This window comes from Alligator sinensis, unplaced genomic scaffold, assembly GCF_000455745.1.
Source record: "Alligator sinensis unplaced genomic scaffold, ASM45574v1 scaffold218_1, whole genome shotgun sequence".
NCBI lineage: Eukaryota > Metazoa > Chordata > Crocodylia > Alligatoridae > Alligator > Alligator sinensis.
The window spans coordinates 201,039-217,681 of NW_005842083.1; the positions used below are offsets into that span (position 1 = coordinate 201,039).

At 45.2% G+C, this 16,643-nt stretch overlaps 1 protein-coding gene across 1 annotated transcript in view; it reads right to left on the reverse strand.

The window, feature by feature from the left end:
- Positions 1–16,643, reverse strand: part of ADGRV1 (adhesion G protein-coupled receptor V1) — a 253,979-nt gene that overhangs the window by 151,460 nt on the left and 85,876 nt on the right. Inside the window, 2 exon segments of the mRNA XM_025204476.1 lie at positions 968–1,341; positions 13,915–14,658. Of these exon segments, the coding sequence (XP_025060261.1) occupies positions 968–1,341; positions 13,915–14,658 (1,118 nt within the window).

Consider the following 16,643-nt stretch of genomic DNA (forward strand, 5'->3'; position numbering starts at 1 on the left):
GTAAGGTGAGTGCTGAACAATTAATATCTCCTATTCATTTTTAATTCTGCTCCATGCTTGGGTGATGATCTGTGGTATCAGACTGTATCAATGGCACTCGGACCTGAAAGAGTCTATTTTCATAGCATATGGCAGGCACTTAAAAGCCAACAGGCACAAATTGAAAACTGCTTTCATTCAAACCAAAAACAATACATCCAAACATATCATAAAGGCTTCAAAACAGGGATAATATAATAGAAAGGACATGAAAGTTCTCAACTAAAAAAACATTTAGTGTTACTTTCTTATTAGTACTCTGCAAACTATTAACTTTTGAAACCATGAAAATACTATAAAGAACTTAAAAATTTTACAAAGTACATGTTCATAAAGATAACCGATTTTAAATATATAGCAAAATTCATAAAAACAAACTGAGACCATTAAAAGTCATTAGTTTGGTTTACTCTGAAGTTTGCCTTGTGAAAAATGACCTGATTCAACGGGACTTTTTTATAGAGAATGGCACTGTATTCTGGGCAAAGGGAAAGGGTAACTATTAAAATGTTTCCCCTCCAATTTAGGTATGGAGGACTGGGGGAGGAGGGAGAGGGGGGCAGGAACTCTTTTACCCTAATATTTAATCAATCACAGATATGTGAAACAAGTGAAGAGTATATTTTCACTCACTAGTTTATTAGCATTAATTTATTTTGTAGTACTTGTCTCTTTTTAGGTGCAAATTTTCTAAACAAACATATGTTATGAACTATTTTAAGAACCACCAATGAAAACCACACAGTAGGATCATAAAAGGATACAGGACTACCACAGACAATACAGGGATTATTGAAGTTGGATAATCTTGCTTATCAGCCATAAGAACCAATTAAATGAAATCTTAGCTTCACTGAAGTGCAACAGGGCTTTGTCATTGACTTCACTGAGGCCAGACTTTCAGCCATGATTTTTTGAGCCAGCTTACCTCAGGAATACATGCACCTGTGAAGCCAAACAAACCATTGGCATTATCACTTTTTTGTATTCTTAATCTTGCTGTAGTATTGTCTTTCGAAATTCGAGCTCCCCCACGCACAGAGATAAGCTTAAGTATAAATAACTCTTCTCCTTCCTCCTCCTTGTCATCTCTTGCAGAAACAATGAACGATTTATTGGTCTCTCCCTGTCGATATTCCAAATACCCGGAAATGGGGTGCAGGTCACTCTTCGCAGGAGTTGCATGAAGTTCATAGATTTCTGGTCGTGTTAATTTACGCTCATAAAGCCTTACATCCTGCATGAAACCTGTGTACCTGCTATGACCATTCATTCCTGCACCAACTCTCACTATCCCAGGACCTAGACAAGAAAGAAAAGTTGACAATAATTTAATCCATTTTCCCCCAAAGTGTGTAAATGAGTAACTGTTCCTGTTAAAGTCAATGGTTAACCCTTTATAGTCCCCAGACAAGTAACAGGCATGTCAACAAACATCTTCTCTTAGAAACAAAATACTGCAGGGCATTGCTTGTTCACACTGTCTCCTGCTACTGCAGGCACATGATAAAGCCCCTTTCAGAAACTGCTCAAAGTCCATCTTAACATTAAGATGTGTTGCTCCCAGTACCCCTTCTGGCAAGTTCTAGAGCCTCACTGCTCTGATAGTTAGAAAACTGTTTCTAGTTTCCAGACTAAATTTATTCATGGCTAGTTTATACCCATTTATTCCTGTGCCAACATTGTCCTTTAGCTTAAACATATGTACTCTCTCCCTTGTCTATACCAGCCTGATATATGTATAGAGACAATCATACCCTTAACTCTTTTAGTCTCTTCTGGTTAAGACTTCAACTCCTCTGGTCATCCAACCAGGCCCTCTTTCCACTTCTTCGAGATGAATTAATCTTTCTTACATGTGAGTGACCAGAATTGTATACAGTATCCCAAATGAAATTTAACGTGTGCCATTTACAACAGCATTAACATTTCCCTGTCTGTACCGGAAATCATTCTTCTGATGCATCCTAGGATTGCATTTGCTTTTTTCACTGCCACATCACATTGCTGGCTCATAGTCATCCTATGATCGACTAGGACAATGAGGTCTTTCTCACTTGTCTCCAAGTGATGAGCTGCCATCTCATAACAGAAATTGTTATTAGCCCTTGCACTTTGTACTCTTAAATTTCATCCTGTTTCTATTACCCTACTCCTCAAGGTCATCCTCCTGACTTATTAGTTTTTAAAATCTCATGAATAACATTAGTGTTTTTATCTACACAGGGCCTCCACATGTAAAATAATAAGCTTCTGTTGAAATGTATTGCTATCGGGGTAATATATTCCCTGTTTCCTTCCTTCCCTTCACCTGCCACCCACAACCCAGATGTCAAGAGGCCACTAATCTATTTGGACGTTTTAAACTATTAAAGATAAGCAAGTCAAGTTATAAGTGTTAGCTGCTATGCAGTTAGCAAAAATAAGTAACAGGGTTCAGTGCAAAAGGGGGAAAAGTGGCAGAGCTGAATTAAAATCCTGGATAATGATAGAATAGTACAGAACCAACAGAAGATTACAAAATTACCAAAATCTGCAAAGCCTGTGTTTAGGCATCTATACACAGGTATAGTAAGTAATCTGAAAGAATTCTCCCAGTTTTGTTCTCCTAGGAGAAAAACCTACTAAGAGACACCTGAACAGACATTCAAATGCTGATCCCTAGAAGAGCAGAGAGCTTGCTATGCTGACACTGTGCAGCCAGTACGCACTGATAGCTCCCTCAATCTGCCTGCAATCAGAATGCAAGTGCACAGGGCAGCCCTGATTGCCTGACCCTAACGGCAGGTCTCCCTCCATGCTCAGCTATAGCAGCAGAGTCTATATAGCAACACGCTGTTCCCAGGTGGGGAGGGGAAAGAGGAGGTGAGAGACGGACACAAAACAGTTTGGGATACTGAAGGACTGCAGTGGCTTTTTTCAAAAGAGAATGTCTGCAAGCATTCATTCTCCCAGGAGAAACCCTGGTTGTTCCTAGGTTATTTTTCTCCTGGAGAAGCCATTTTTGCTCGCGAGAAAAATCCTGAATGTCTTTACACTTGTGGTTTCCCCTGTGAAATCAGCACTCGAGGAGAAACTAACTGTCTGTATGCAGTCTAGGTCAGCTCTCTCACTTGTTTGTTACTTTTTGTAACAGATTTATATTGACTGCAGTGCAAATGATAGAGCATGTCCATGCTAATCACTCTGTATCAAGGTAAAAATCCTTGCATTCCAGTCCAAGTTGCCTTAAACTGTTTTACACATGACCCATCCTAATACAGTTGTATTAAGGATGATACTGGTGTGACAGGGGAAAGTGGATACTATTTCAGTGCCATAGGTCATACCTCTGGTTTCTGCTGATGTCTTTATCAGCCAGTCAGTCATCTGAGCATCTGGTAGCCTAACTAACAAATTACAGGCAGCTCTCTTCACCTGTAATTACAGGTGGCAAAGCTCGAGGACCTAGGAGCACAAGTAGTCTTTCTCCTCAATCCTCCCAGTCAGAGGCTGTGGCCATCAGAGGGAGGAGTGCATCAAGGAGGTCAACCGAAGGCTTAGGAGATGGTGACACTTGTGGGCTTTGGATACCTCAACCTTGGTATGCAGTTTAACTACAGTGGTCTACATGCAAGGGACGGTGTTCATCTCACAGGCAGAGGGAAGAAGCTCTTCGCTGTGGGAGTCTATGACTTGTTGAGGAGGGCTTTAAACTAGGCACATCTGGGGCTGGGGAGAAGGTTCCATTGCTGTGCATGAATCCTCTAGAAACAATGGCACACGGGAGGGCGTTCAAGCAACATCCACATAAATACTAACATCTTGAGACACAGGCAGTGTGACAGAAAACCTGAGGCGACTAGGGGGGAACTCAGGTGTCTTTATGGGAATGCCAGAAGCATGGGAAATAAACAAGAGGAACTGGCACTCCTTCTGGTTGATGAGGAATTAAATCTGATTGGGTTGACAGAGACCTGGTGGGATGACGCACATGATTGGGCAATGAATATTGAGGGCTATAGGCTTTACAGAAAGGATCAGGTCAGGAAGAAGGGAGAAGGTGTGGCCCTCTATGTGAAAGAGTAGTACCCCTCCCTGCAGGTCACGTTTGACAGCAGGGAAGGGTCGCTTGAGACCCTCTGGGTCAAGATACAAGGGGGATCAGGAGAGGGAGACCTGATGGTGGGAGTCTACTACAGGCCTCCCTCCCAAGGAAAGGACTGCAATCAGGCATTATCCAGAGGCCTGACTGAGGCAGCTTGCACTAGAGACATGATAGTCATGGGCGACTTCAACTACCCTGATATCTGTCTGGAGTACCACTCAGCCACATCCAGCAGGTCAGCCAATTTCTTGGCAACAACAGACACAGGTTGTGGAGGGGCCTACTAGGGGCCTACTAGGGGTAAGACCACTCTGGATTTAGTGCTGACCAAGGGGGAGGACATCATAGATGACCTGAGGATTGGTGGTACTGTGGGTGACAGTGATCATGATCTGATAAAGTTCACCATCCACCGTAAAACTGGGAAATCAAATCAGCAGAACAGAAGTCCCAGATTTCAGGAAGGCAGATTTTGGCAAACTCAAGAAGCTAGTTGGAGAGGCCCTCTGCGACCAGCAACTGAATGATCTAGGAGTCTAGGAATGGTGGTGATTTCTTAAAGGAGGCAATTCTCACCGCTCAAAAACAGGCTATCTCCAGGCAGACAAGAAGTGGGATAGGAGCCAAGAGACCCATTTAGCTCAACAGAGATATTACGGAGCTATTGAAAAAGAAAGAAAAATCATATAAACAATGGAAGAACAGGTCAGCAACCAGAGAGGAATACACCAGTATTGCCAGGGCCTGCAGATACAAGACACGAAAAGCTAAGGAAGGCATGGAAATCAAGCTGGCAACCAGCATAAAAGACAACAAAAAGTTCTTCTACGGATACACAGAGAGTAAGGGGAAAACAAACAAACAAACAAAAAACCCCAATCAGGTTCCACTGTGAGACCCCTACTGAATGCTCAGGAGCAGCCCACAGTCAATCTCCACAAAAAGGCGGAACTCCTAAATACATACTTCACGTCAGTATTCCTGAAATCAAATGGGAGCTGTTTGCCTGACCAGAGGCTCAGGGAACATGGGGAAGGCAACAGATTACATGAAATCAGTCCTGAACAGTGAGGGATCTCCTACAACACTTGGACACTTTCAAGTCTGCTGGGACAGACGACCTACACCTCAGACTCCTGAAAGAACTGGCTGAATTTATAGCAGTGCCACTGGCCAAGTTGTTAAGAAATGAAAGAGGGATGACACTGTGAACTACAGACCAGTCAGCCTGACTTCAGTCCTAGATAAAATCTTTGAAAAATTTGTTAAGGAGGCCATCAGTTACAAGCTGGTAACTGATGGAGAGTTAAGAAGCAACCAGCACGGTTTTGTCGAGGGTAGATCATGCCTGACAAACCTAGTATCCTTCTATGACCAGGTTACTAGCCATCTGGATGAGGGACACAAGGTTGACATCATTTACAAAGACTTAAGTAAAGCCTTTGATTCCATTTCCCACGAGCTGCTCTCAAACAAACTGGAGGGTACTGGGCTGGACCAGTCTACAGTGAAGTGGGTGGACAACTGGCTTAGAGGCTGCTCCCAGACTGCTGTAATCAATGGAATAGCTTCATCCTGGAGGACTGTCTCCAGTGGTGCCCCCCCGGGTTTGGTGCTTGGACCTGTGGTCTTTAATATATTTATTAATTATGTGGACGAGGGGGGTAGAAAGCTCAATGATTAAGTGTACAGATGCTACCAAGCTGTGGGGAAATGCGAGCATGTTAGAGGATAAGGTAAAGATCTAGGATGACCTTGACAGACAGGATTCATGGGAGGAACGGAGTCAGATGAGGTTTAACAGGGAGAAGTGAAGGTCCTTCATCTGGGTAGGAAGAACCCCCATCATAACTACATCAGGGGTTGTCAACCGGGGGTACATGGACCAGTCCTAGGGTGTACATGTGGGCAGGTGGGGACACAGCGCCACTGCCTCCCAGGAGCAAGGCCAGGCTGAGGCACGGGCAGAGGCACCCCTCTGTGGGGTGGGGAAGCTCACACGCAGCAGCTGCCACCACACACCAGCCCAGTGAGCTTCCCCACTCCACCCCAGGCCTGCTCCTGGGAGGCAACAGTGCTCCATCCTTGCCTTGTCGCTCAGTGTCCAGCCGCGCACCACCCCCCTGAGCTCATGCGCACGGCCATGCACTACCCACCCCCTCTGCTCAGCATCTGGCTGCTGGGGGTACTTAGACTAAAAAAGGTTGAAAACTACACGATGGGTGTCGGTCCACTGGCTTGCACAACATCTGAATGAGACCTGGGGGTCACAATTGACCTGAAGATGAACATGAGCTGGTAGTGCGATGAGGTTGCCAGAAGGGCAAATAGACCTCTGACACGCATCAGCCAACGTGTGGCCAATAGATCCAGGAAGGTGCTCCTCCCTCTCTATTTGGCATTGGTGAGGCCTCAGCTGGAGTACTGCATCCAGTTCTGGGCACCGCACTTCAAGGAAGATATGGATGAGCTTGAGAGGGTACAAAGAAGGGCCACCCGTATGGTTAAGGGCATGGAGGATAGGCCCTGTGGGGAGAGACTCCAGGACTGGGCCTGTTCAGTATGAGTAAGAGACAGCTGAGAGGTGACCTGACAGCTGCCTATAAGTATGTCAAGGGTAAGCATCAAAATCTAGGGGAGCAACTCTTCAGAAAGGCAGCTCAAGGAAGGATGAAGACCAATGGGCATAAGCTAATAGAGAGTAAATTCAGGCTAGACATAAGAAAAAACTTTTTCTCTGTAAGGATCACCAGACTCTGGTACATACCCCCAGCAGAGGCGGTGCAGCCACCTTCAGTGGAGCTGTTCAAGATGAGGCTGGACAGGAACTTTGTCCAGCTCATCTGAGCCCAGTAACTTCCTTCTCACGGCAGGGAACCAGACTTGATGATCTTACAGGTCCCTTCCAGTTCTATGATCCAGAGAGAAACTATCAGTTGCTGACTCGGACATGAATCACCAGCTGGAGCTACAGTGGGAGGATCCTCAAGTACCAGTCCCCGCTCTCCTTTTGCAACTGTCAAAACTCTCCACCATAGATAGAAAGGGAGAGGACAACTGCATTCTTGTAGCTGCATCACACAAATATGCTTATTATGGGCACAGAGGCCTTTTCCTCATTTTTTCTCTTTTCCAAGATGATAAAATGGGGCATGGGGGTATATGAGCCAGAAAAAGCAGCTGGAAAAGAATGATTCCAGTATATATACTATTTTAAAGATGTATTTTGATAGTCTTTTCATTTTTGTATATGGTCATTTCTGAGTTTAAATCTTACCTAAAAGCTTTTCCATCTAAGGAAAGATAACATCAAATCTGTGCAACTGAAGTGTTTGATTAGAGCAGTGATGCTCATCCAGGGTGCCAAGACACCCTGGCTAAGTACGGACAGTCAAAAAAGCCTGAGGCTAAATCAGTTCAATCTTCACAGGTTAGTCTAAGCCACATAGATTAAATTAATAAGCAAGTGAACAGACACTCACTTTTGATTCCAGAAAGGCAGCCACATGCCTGCAGTAGCTCAGGCTAGAAGCTGGGAAACTAGAGCACACCTCCCTGCTCAGCTGCAGCAGACAGGCTAGCCAGCCCACCCCGTGAGGGGGGTCTCCCTCCATGCTCAGCTATAGCAGCAGAGTCTATATAGCAACACGCTGTTCCCAGGTGGGGAGGGGAAAGAGGAGGTGAGAGACGGACACAAAACAGTTTGGGATACTGAAGGACTGCAGTGGCTTTTTTCAAAAGAGAATGTCTGCAAGCATTCATTCTCCCAGGAGAAACCCTGGTTGTTCCTAGGTTATTTTTCTCCTGGAGAAGCCATTTTTGCTCGCGAGAAAAATCCTGAATGTCTTTACACTTGTGGTTTCCCCTGTGAAATCAGCACTCGAGGAGAAACTAACTGTCTGTATGCAGTCTAGGTCAGCTCTCTCACTTGTTTGTTACTTTTTGTAACAGATTTATATTGACTGCAGTGCAAATGATAGAGCATGTCCATGCTAATCACTCTGTATCAAGGTAAAAATCCTTGCATTCCAGTCCAAGTTGCCTTAAACTGTTTTACACATGACCCATCCTAATACAGTTGTATTAAGGATGATACTGGTGTGACAGGGGAAAGTGGATACTATTTCAGTGCCATAGGTCATACCTCTGGTTTCTGCTGATGTCTTTATCAGCCAGTCAGTCATCTGAGCATCTGGTAGCCTAACTAACAAATTACAGGCAGCTCTCTTCACCTGTAATTACAGGTGGCAAAGCTCGAGGACCTAGGAGCACAAGTAGTCTTTCTCCTCAATCCTCCCAGTCAGAGGCTGTGGCCATCAGAGGGAGGAGTGCATCAAGGAGGTCAACCGAAGGCTTAGGAGATGGTGACACTTGTGGGCTTTGGATACCTCAACCTTGGTATGCAGTTTAACTACAGTGGTCTACATGCAAGGGACGGTGTTCATCTCACAGGCAGAGGGAAGAAGCTCTTCGCTGTGGGAGTCTATGACTTGTTGAGGAGGGCTTTAAACTAGGCACCTCTGGGGCTGGGGAGAAGGTTCCATTGCTGTGCATGAATCCTCTAGAAACAATGGCACACGGGAGGGCGTTCAAGCAACATCCACATAAATACTAACATCTTGAGACACAGGCAGTGTGACAGAAAACCTGAGGCGACTAGGGGGGAACTCAGGTGTCTTTATGGGAATGCCAGAAGCATGGGAAATAAACAAGAGGAACTGGCACTCCTTCTGGTTGATGAGGAATTAAATCTGATTGGGTTGACAGAGACCTGGTGGGATGACGCACATGATTGGGCAATGAATATTGAGGGCTATAGGCTTTACAGAAAGGATCAGGTCAGGAAGAAGGGAGAAGGTGTGGCCCTCTATGTGAAAGAGTAGTACCCCTCCCTGCAGGTCACGTTTGACAGCAGGGAAGGGTCGCTTGAGACCCTCTGGGTCAAGATACAAGGGGGATCAGGAGAGGGAGACCTGATGGTGGGAGTCTACTACAGGCCTCCCTCCCAAGGAAAGGACTGCAATCAGGCATTATCCAGAGGCCTGACTGAGGCAGCTTGCACTAGAGACATGATAGTCATGGGCGACTTCAACTACCCTGATATCTGTCTGGAGTACCACTCAGCCACATCCAGCAGGTCAGCCAATTTCTTGGCAACAACAGACACAGGTTGTGGAGGGGCCTACTAGGGGCCTACTAGGGGTAAGACCACTCTGGATTTAGTGCTGACCAAGGGGGAGGACATCATAGATGACCTGAGGATTGGTGGTACTGTGGGTGACAGTGATCATGATCTGATAAAGTTCACCATCCACCGTAAAACTGGGAAATCAAATCAGCAGAACAGAAGTCCCAGATTTCAGGAAGGCAGATTTTGGCAAACTCAAGAAGCTAGTTGGAGAGGCCCTCTGCGACCAGCAACTGAATGATCTAGGAGTCTAGGAATGGTGGTGATTTCTTAAAGGAGGCAATTCTCACCGCTCAAAAACAGGCTATCTCCAGGCAGACAAGAAGTGGGATAGGAGCCAAGAGACCCATTTAGCTCAACAGAGATATTACGGAGCTATTGAAAAAGAAAGAAAAATCATATAAACAATGGAAGAACAGGTCAGCAACCAGAGAGGAATACACCAGTATTGCCAGGGCCTGCAGATACAAGACACGAAAAGCTAAGGAAGGCATGGAAATCAAGCTGGCAACCAGCATAAAAGACAACAAAAAGTTCTTCTACGGATACACAGAGAGTAAGGGGAAAACAAACAAACAAACAAAAAACCCCAATCAGGTTCCACTGTGAGACCCCTACTGAATGCTCAGGAGCAGCCCACAGTCAATCTCCACAAAAAGGCGGAACTCCTAAATACATACTTCACGTCAGTATTCCTGAAATCAAATGGGAGCTGTTTGCCTGACCAGAGGCTCAGGGAACATGGGGAAGGCAACAGATTACATGAAATCAGTCCTGAACAGTGAGGGATCTCCTACAACACTTGGACACTTTCAAGTCTGCTGGGACAGACGACCTACACCTCAGACTCCTGAAAGAACTGGCTGAATTTATAGCAGTGCCACTGGCCAAGTTGTTAAGAAATGAAAGAGGGATGACACTGTGAACTACAGACCAGTCAGCCTGACTTCAGTCCTAGATAAAATCTTTGAAAAATTTGTTAAGGAGGCCATCAGTTACAAGCTGGTAACTGATGGAGAGTTAAGAAGCAACCAGCACGGTTTTGTCGAGGGTAGATCATGCCTGACAAACCTAGTATCCTTCTATGACCAGGTTACTAGCCATCTGGATGAGGGACACAAGGTTGACATCATTTACAAAGACTTAAGTAAAGCCTTTGATTCCATTTCCCACGAGCTGCTCTCAAACAAACTGGAGGGTACTGGGCTGGACCAGTCTACAGTGAAGTGGGTGGACAACTGGCTTAGAGGCTGCTCCCAGACTGCTGTAATCAATGGAATAGCTTCATCCTGGAGGACTGTCTCCAGTGGTGCCCCCCCGGGTTTGGTGCTTGGACCTGTGGTCTTTAATATATTTATTAATTATGTGGACGAGGGGGGTAGAAAGCTCAATGATTAAGTGTACAGATGCTACCAAGCTGTGGGGAAATGCGAGCATGTTAGAGGATAAGGTAAAGATCTAGGATGACCTTGACAGACAGGATTCATGGGAGGAACGGAGTCAGATGAGGTTTAACAGGGAGAAGTGAAGGTCCTTCATCTGGGTAGGAAGAACCCCCATCATAACTACATCAGGGGTTGTCAACCGGGGGTACATGGACCAGTCCTAGGGTGTACATGTGGGCAGGTGGGGACACAGCGCCACTGCCTCCCAGGAGCAAGGCCAGGCTGAGGCACGGGCAGAGGCACCCCTCTGTGGGGTGGGGAAGCTCACACGCAGCAGCTGCCACCCCACACCAGCCCAGTGAGCTTCCCCACTCCACCCCAGGCCTGCTCCTGGGAGGCAACAGTGCTCCATCCTTGCCTTGTCGCTCAGTGTCCAGCCGCGCACCACCCCCCTGAGCTCATGCGCACGGCCATGCACTACCCACCCCCTCTGCTCAGCATCTGGCTGCTGGGGGTACTTAGACTAAAAAAGGTTGAAAACTACACGATGGGTGTCGGTCCACTGGCTTGCACAACATCTGAATGAGACCTGGGGGTCACAATTGACCTGAAGATGAACATGAGCTGGTAGTGCGATGAGGTTGCCAGAAGGGCAAATAGACCTCTGACACGCATCAGCCAACGTGTGGCCAATAGATCCAGGAAGGTGCTCCTCCCTCTCTATTTGGCATTGGTGAGGCCTCAGCTGGAGTACTGCATCCAGTTCTGGGCACCGCACTTCAAGGAAGATATGGATGAGCTTGAGAGGGTACAAAGAAGGGCCACCCGTATGGTTAAGGGCATGGAGGATAGGCCCTGTGGGGAGAGACTCCAGGACTGGGCCTGTTCAGTATGAGTAAGAGACAGCTGAGAGGTGACCTGACAGCTGCCTATAAGTATGTCAAGGGTAAGCATCAAAATCTAGGGGAGCAACTCTTCAGAAAGGCAGCTCAAGGAAGGATGAAGACCAATGGGCATAAGCTAATAGAGAGTAAATTCAGGCTAGACATAAGAAAAAACTTTTTCTCTGTAAGGATCACCAGACTCTGGTACATACCCCCAGCAGAGGCGGTGCAGCCACCTTCAGTGGAGCTGTTCAAGATGAGGCTGGACAGGAACTTTGTCCAGCTCATCTGAGCCCAGTAACTTCCTTCTCACGGCAGGGAACCAGACTTGATGATCTTACAGGTCCCTTCCAGTTCTATGATCCAGAGAGAAACTATCAGTTGCTGACTCGGACATGAATCACCAGCTGGAGCTACAGTGGGAGGATCCTCAAGTACCAGTCCCCGCTCTCCTTTTGCAACTGTCAAAACTCTCCACCATAGATAGAAAGGGAGAGGACAACTGCATTCTTGTAGCTGCATCACACAAATATGCTTATTATGGGCACAGAGGCCTTTTCCTCATTTTTTCTCTTTTCCAAGATGATAAAATGGGGCATGGGGGTATATGAGCCAGAAAAAGCAGCTGGAAAAGAATGATTCCAGTATATATACTATTTTAAAGATGTATTTTGATAGTCTTTTCATTTTTGTATATGGTCATTTCTGAGTTTAAATCTTACCTAAAAGCTTTTCCATCTAAGGAAAGATAACATCAAATCTGTGCAACTGAAGTGTTTGATTAGAGCAGTGATGCTCATCCAGGGTGCCAAGACACCCTGGCTAAGTACGGACAGTCAAAAAAGCCTGAGGCTAAATCAGTTCAATCTTCACAGGTTAGTCTAAGCCACATAGATTAAATTAATAAGCAAGTGAACAGACACTCACTTTTGATTCCAGAAAGGCAGCCACATGCCTGCAGTAGCTCAGGCTAGAAGCTGGGAAACTAGAGCACACCTCCCTGCTCAGCTGCAGCAGACAGGCTAGCCAGCCCACCCCGTGAGGGGAGTGGCAGGGTTTGCAAGGGAGGTGCAAAGCATCCTGGGATGCTGGGAGACTGAGTTCATTTGAATCTAGAGGGGATCTGAGACAGAAGTTCAATAAACCAATTTAACCTAAATCAGTTCAGTTTGATACCTCATCTATCCACACTGATTTTAAACTGGTTTCGGCCATTTTGAAAGCAGTTTACAGGCACTGAACTTTTGTTGTGTTACAGATTTGAACCAGTTTATGTTTAATTTCTGTCCCTAGACCCTGGGGTGCAACAGGAAATAAGCATATAAGCCAGGTTCAGTCTCGTCCCTGCCTGAACAGTCCCCTCACCCCAACTACCTAGCTCCTCTGCAAGGAGATAAGTACTGAGACATAAATTAGTTTTTGAAATTGTGTGCCACTCCATTCACTTGAGCCAAAAAAGTTTAACAACTACTGGATTAGGGCTATGTATGTCAGTCACACCTAGCAAGCATTTTCCTACTGTGCATACCTCATACACTTTAACATTTCATAGAAAAGGTATAAGAACATAAGTATTCAGCAGTCTCAATTTCCTTTGTTTTAAAAACAGAATAGAAAAAGTCCTCTCAGCTGTCATACTATAAATCTAAGTGGAAACCCATTAATTTTGATGGTGGTACTCTACTGTTAATGAAGAACAAAATTTGATTCTCATGCTTCAATCAAGGAGAAAACAAAAAAATAAAAATGAGATGAAGATGTAATTCAATCCCATACCATTGGTTTTGATGCAAGAATTGCTGAGTGCATTTCCATGACTAGTGTGGTGAAGACAGACTAGATGATGAAAATGTTTTCTTTGACTTTGAATGGTCTTGAATAGGAGTATGCGTAACTTTCAGCATAATTTAAAGAAAAATATTATTGGATAAGGACAACATTATTGTGCTTAAACCAACACAGCTACAACCAAAAACTTATTATTGGATACATACTCAAGTAGATCTAAACCCTGAAAGAAATTGTTAAATATATTAACTTAGTTTAAATCCAAGATTAGGATAGATAGAATTTTATTAGCAAATTGTACACAGTGTCAGCTCCACTTCATCATAAGTTGCCCAACTATACAGCCATATGTTTTTGGGTTTGTTTGTTTTTTGTTTTTTGTTTTTTTTTTGGGGGGGGGGCTGTTGAAAAGCTAGAAGGGAGTTCTCTTGAGATTTTTCTTTAATAAACTAGCATATATGGCAATTTATTTCAATATTTGATGTCTACTTTATATTTAGTGCAGAATTTTTTATAGAAAAGAAATGAAGGTTGTTGGCTTACCATTAGCAATTGCTTCTCCCTTCAGACTCTTCATTCCACCAGTCACTGGATTGCCATCTATGTAAAACTCAATTATACCATCATCCAAGGTAATCAGAAGGTGAAGCCAAGTATTTTCCTCCAGGTATTTCATGATAGTTTTCTTAGCCACATATGTAATGCTGGATCCCAATGTTGCATAGTGAAGCATAACAGTAACATGGGATTCATTTGTTTGGATTTTCACTCCATAATATAAGGTCCCATTTCCATTGTCCTTTGCTATTATAAACCCATCACTGTTAGGGTTAGGAATCACCCAAGCTGAAAACGTAAAATTGGCCAGTATGTTATTTGTGCTGTCCTGGTACTCGGGGCCAACAATCCCAAATGCATCCTCATTTCCACTGAAGTACAAAGCATCAGTTCCACTGTGATGACGTCTCATGTGAGGTTGTGACTGTACTGAAGCAGGGAACAAGCCGAGCAATAAGAAGTCCATCATTGGTGGTAGTCCTGCTTGGAATTCACCAGACAATATTTCCCAGCCAATCCGGACATCTCCAAAGGTGCCCTGCTGCCTCCAAATTGTAAAGTTCGTAATACAGGAGAGATCATCTTCAGAGAGAACATCTTCTGCTATCTCCCTGTCCTGGCTCTCTGGATCTATGACAAAGACTCCAAAAGGGTCATCATTGAATGGGATCATTACAGTTACAGCAAGGCTGGTTTCAGCTAACTGGCCACCAGGGCCTGGAGTCCCACCTGTTATGTAAATAAAAAAAACAGAATTTAATGCGACTCCTGCTCCATACAGCAGTATAAAGACAAGCCCATCCAGGCAACCAAAGATTGATTTTTATAAATTATTTTACAGGGAGCTAGCATTTCTTGATAAAGGAAATATGTAAAATTTTGTGCAATGAATAAAATGTTGCCTCAGAATTATTAATTAAAAACTAGCATAACGGTGTATTTTTAAATAGAACCATAAACCCGCATTATACATGTGTTAGGTATGGAATAAACAGAGGCATTTTCAGCAAAAATAGCACATCCTCAATTCTTCTGAATTTGCCAGTCAGATCAATTTTGTTTAAGTTGGTAGAGAAAATGGGCTACATTTGATTTAAATGTATAGCAAATATATGTCAGATTTCCACTGGGGTATATGAGGGCAAAATTTGGCTCATTGCCTCTGAACCACAACGAGTACATAAATGAAATACAGTTCAGAGGTGCATAACAAAACACCTTGTGGGTAGGAACAGAAGTTACACATAAACTGGTTTAAGTGATAAGAAACTGGTTTAAACCTGTAACAGAACAGAAGTTCAGTACACATAAACCAGTTTCAAAATGGCCAAAACTGGGTTAAGATAAACCCGGTTGAATGTAGTATCAGACTTATCTGACTGAAGCTGAAGTGGAACTTCTGTCCCAGACCCCTTCCTTGTTTAAGTTAAATCAGAGTCACCCAGCACCCAAACATGCTTTTCAGTCCTAGGCTACGCTGTGCTGTTTGCTCCAGAGGGCAGGGTTGACCCCACTCCTCTGGTCTGTAGCCGGACCAGTGAAGGCTAGCTGACAAGGGGATGGGAAACCTGGCTGGGGACCCTGCTGGGGCCTCAAAGGGGCTTTAATCCCCTCTTCCGCAGCTCAATGTACTGCCCACACTGCCTGCTCTTCGCTGGAACAGGGCATGAGGCATGGTTAGGCAACAGCTTGAGAGGGACTGCTCCACCCAGGCAAACCCTGGGTGGGGTCTGGGAGGGGCTTTAATCCCCACTTCCACAGCTCAGTGTGCTAGCGCCAAGCCCTGCAGGACCAGACTGAGAGACGGGAGGCGTTGGCAAAGACTGGACACAATCATCACATGTAGGTGCTGGAGATAGAGCTAAGGGAAAAGGAGAGGGTCTTGGACTGCTTTTGTGACCCAAGGAAGCAAAGAACTACATTTACAAATGGCAGGAAACCAGCAGACTCCACCACCTCCCATCTCTGCCAGAGACTACAAGATGAGGGGAGGGGGCATAATTCCCATCAGCTCCCCCAAGCCATGGGGGAGGGAGAAGAGGTTTGGGAACCAGGCCTGGAGGGACTGGTCCCCTCCCACCTGCAAGCACAGGGCCAAGCCCTGCAGGACCAGACCACTTTGGAGTTGAGAGGTGTTGGCAAAGACCTGGCACAATCATTATGTGTATGTGCTAGAGATGGAGCTAAGGGAACAGGAGAGGGTCCCAGACAGCTTAAGCCAGTATGAACAAAGAAGGCAGAGAACTACATTTACATTATAAAGCTGAACCTGTAAACGGTGGGAGACTGGAATATCTAAGCAAGAACTTTCTGCATACCTGGCTGTAAGGAGATGCTCTGCCCTCAGGATTATGTAAGATTTATGCAAGGTTTTCTCGTGTCTTTTTGGTTTATTATAATCCATTTCAAGTTAGATTATGCCGCGTGCACTCTCACTGTGTTTTCCTGGGCTGTATCTTAGTTTAGGGGAAGGGTTTTGGTTGTTCTGTCCTGTGCATGAGTTTGCAAAGTACTGTGTTCAGGACTATTTTTGTTCAGGGTTTTATGAATTCAATGCCAATATCTTTCTCCCCTCCTCCCCCCCGCCCCCCCAGCACAGGGTGGGGAGAAGAAGCCTAGTAGGCACTGTCCCCACCAGGCAGACCTGGGCTAGGGTCTCCACTCTCCAGCAAGCTAGCCTGGCTCGTGCCTGCCCACACCCCTTCTCTGAATCA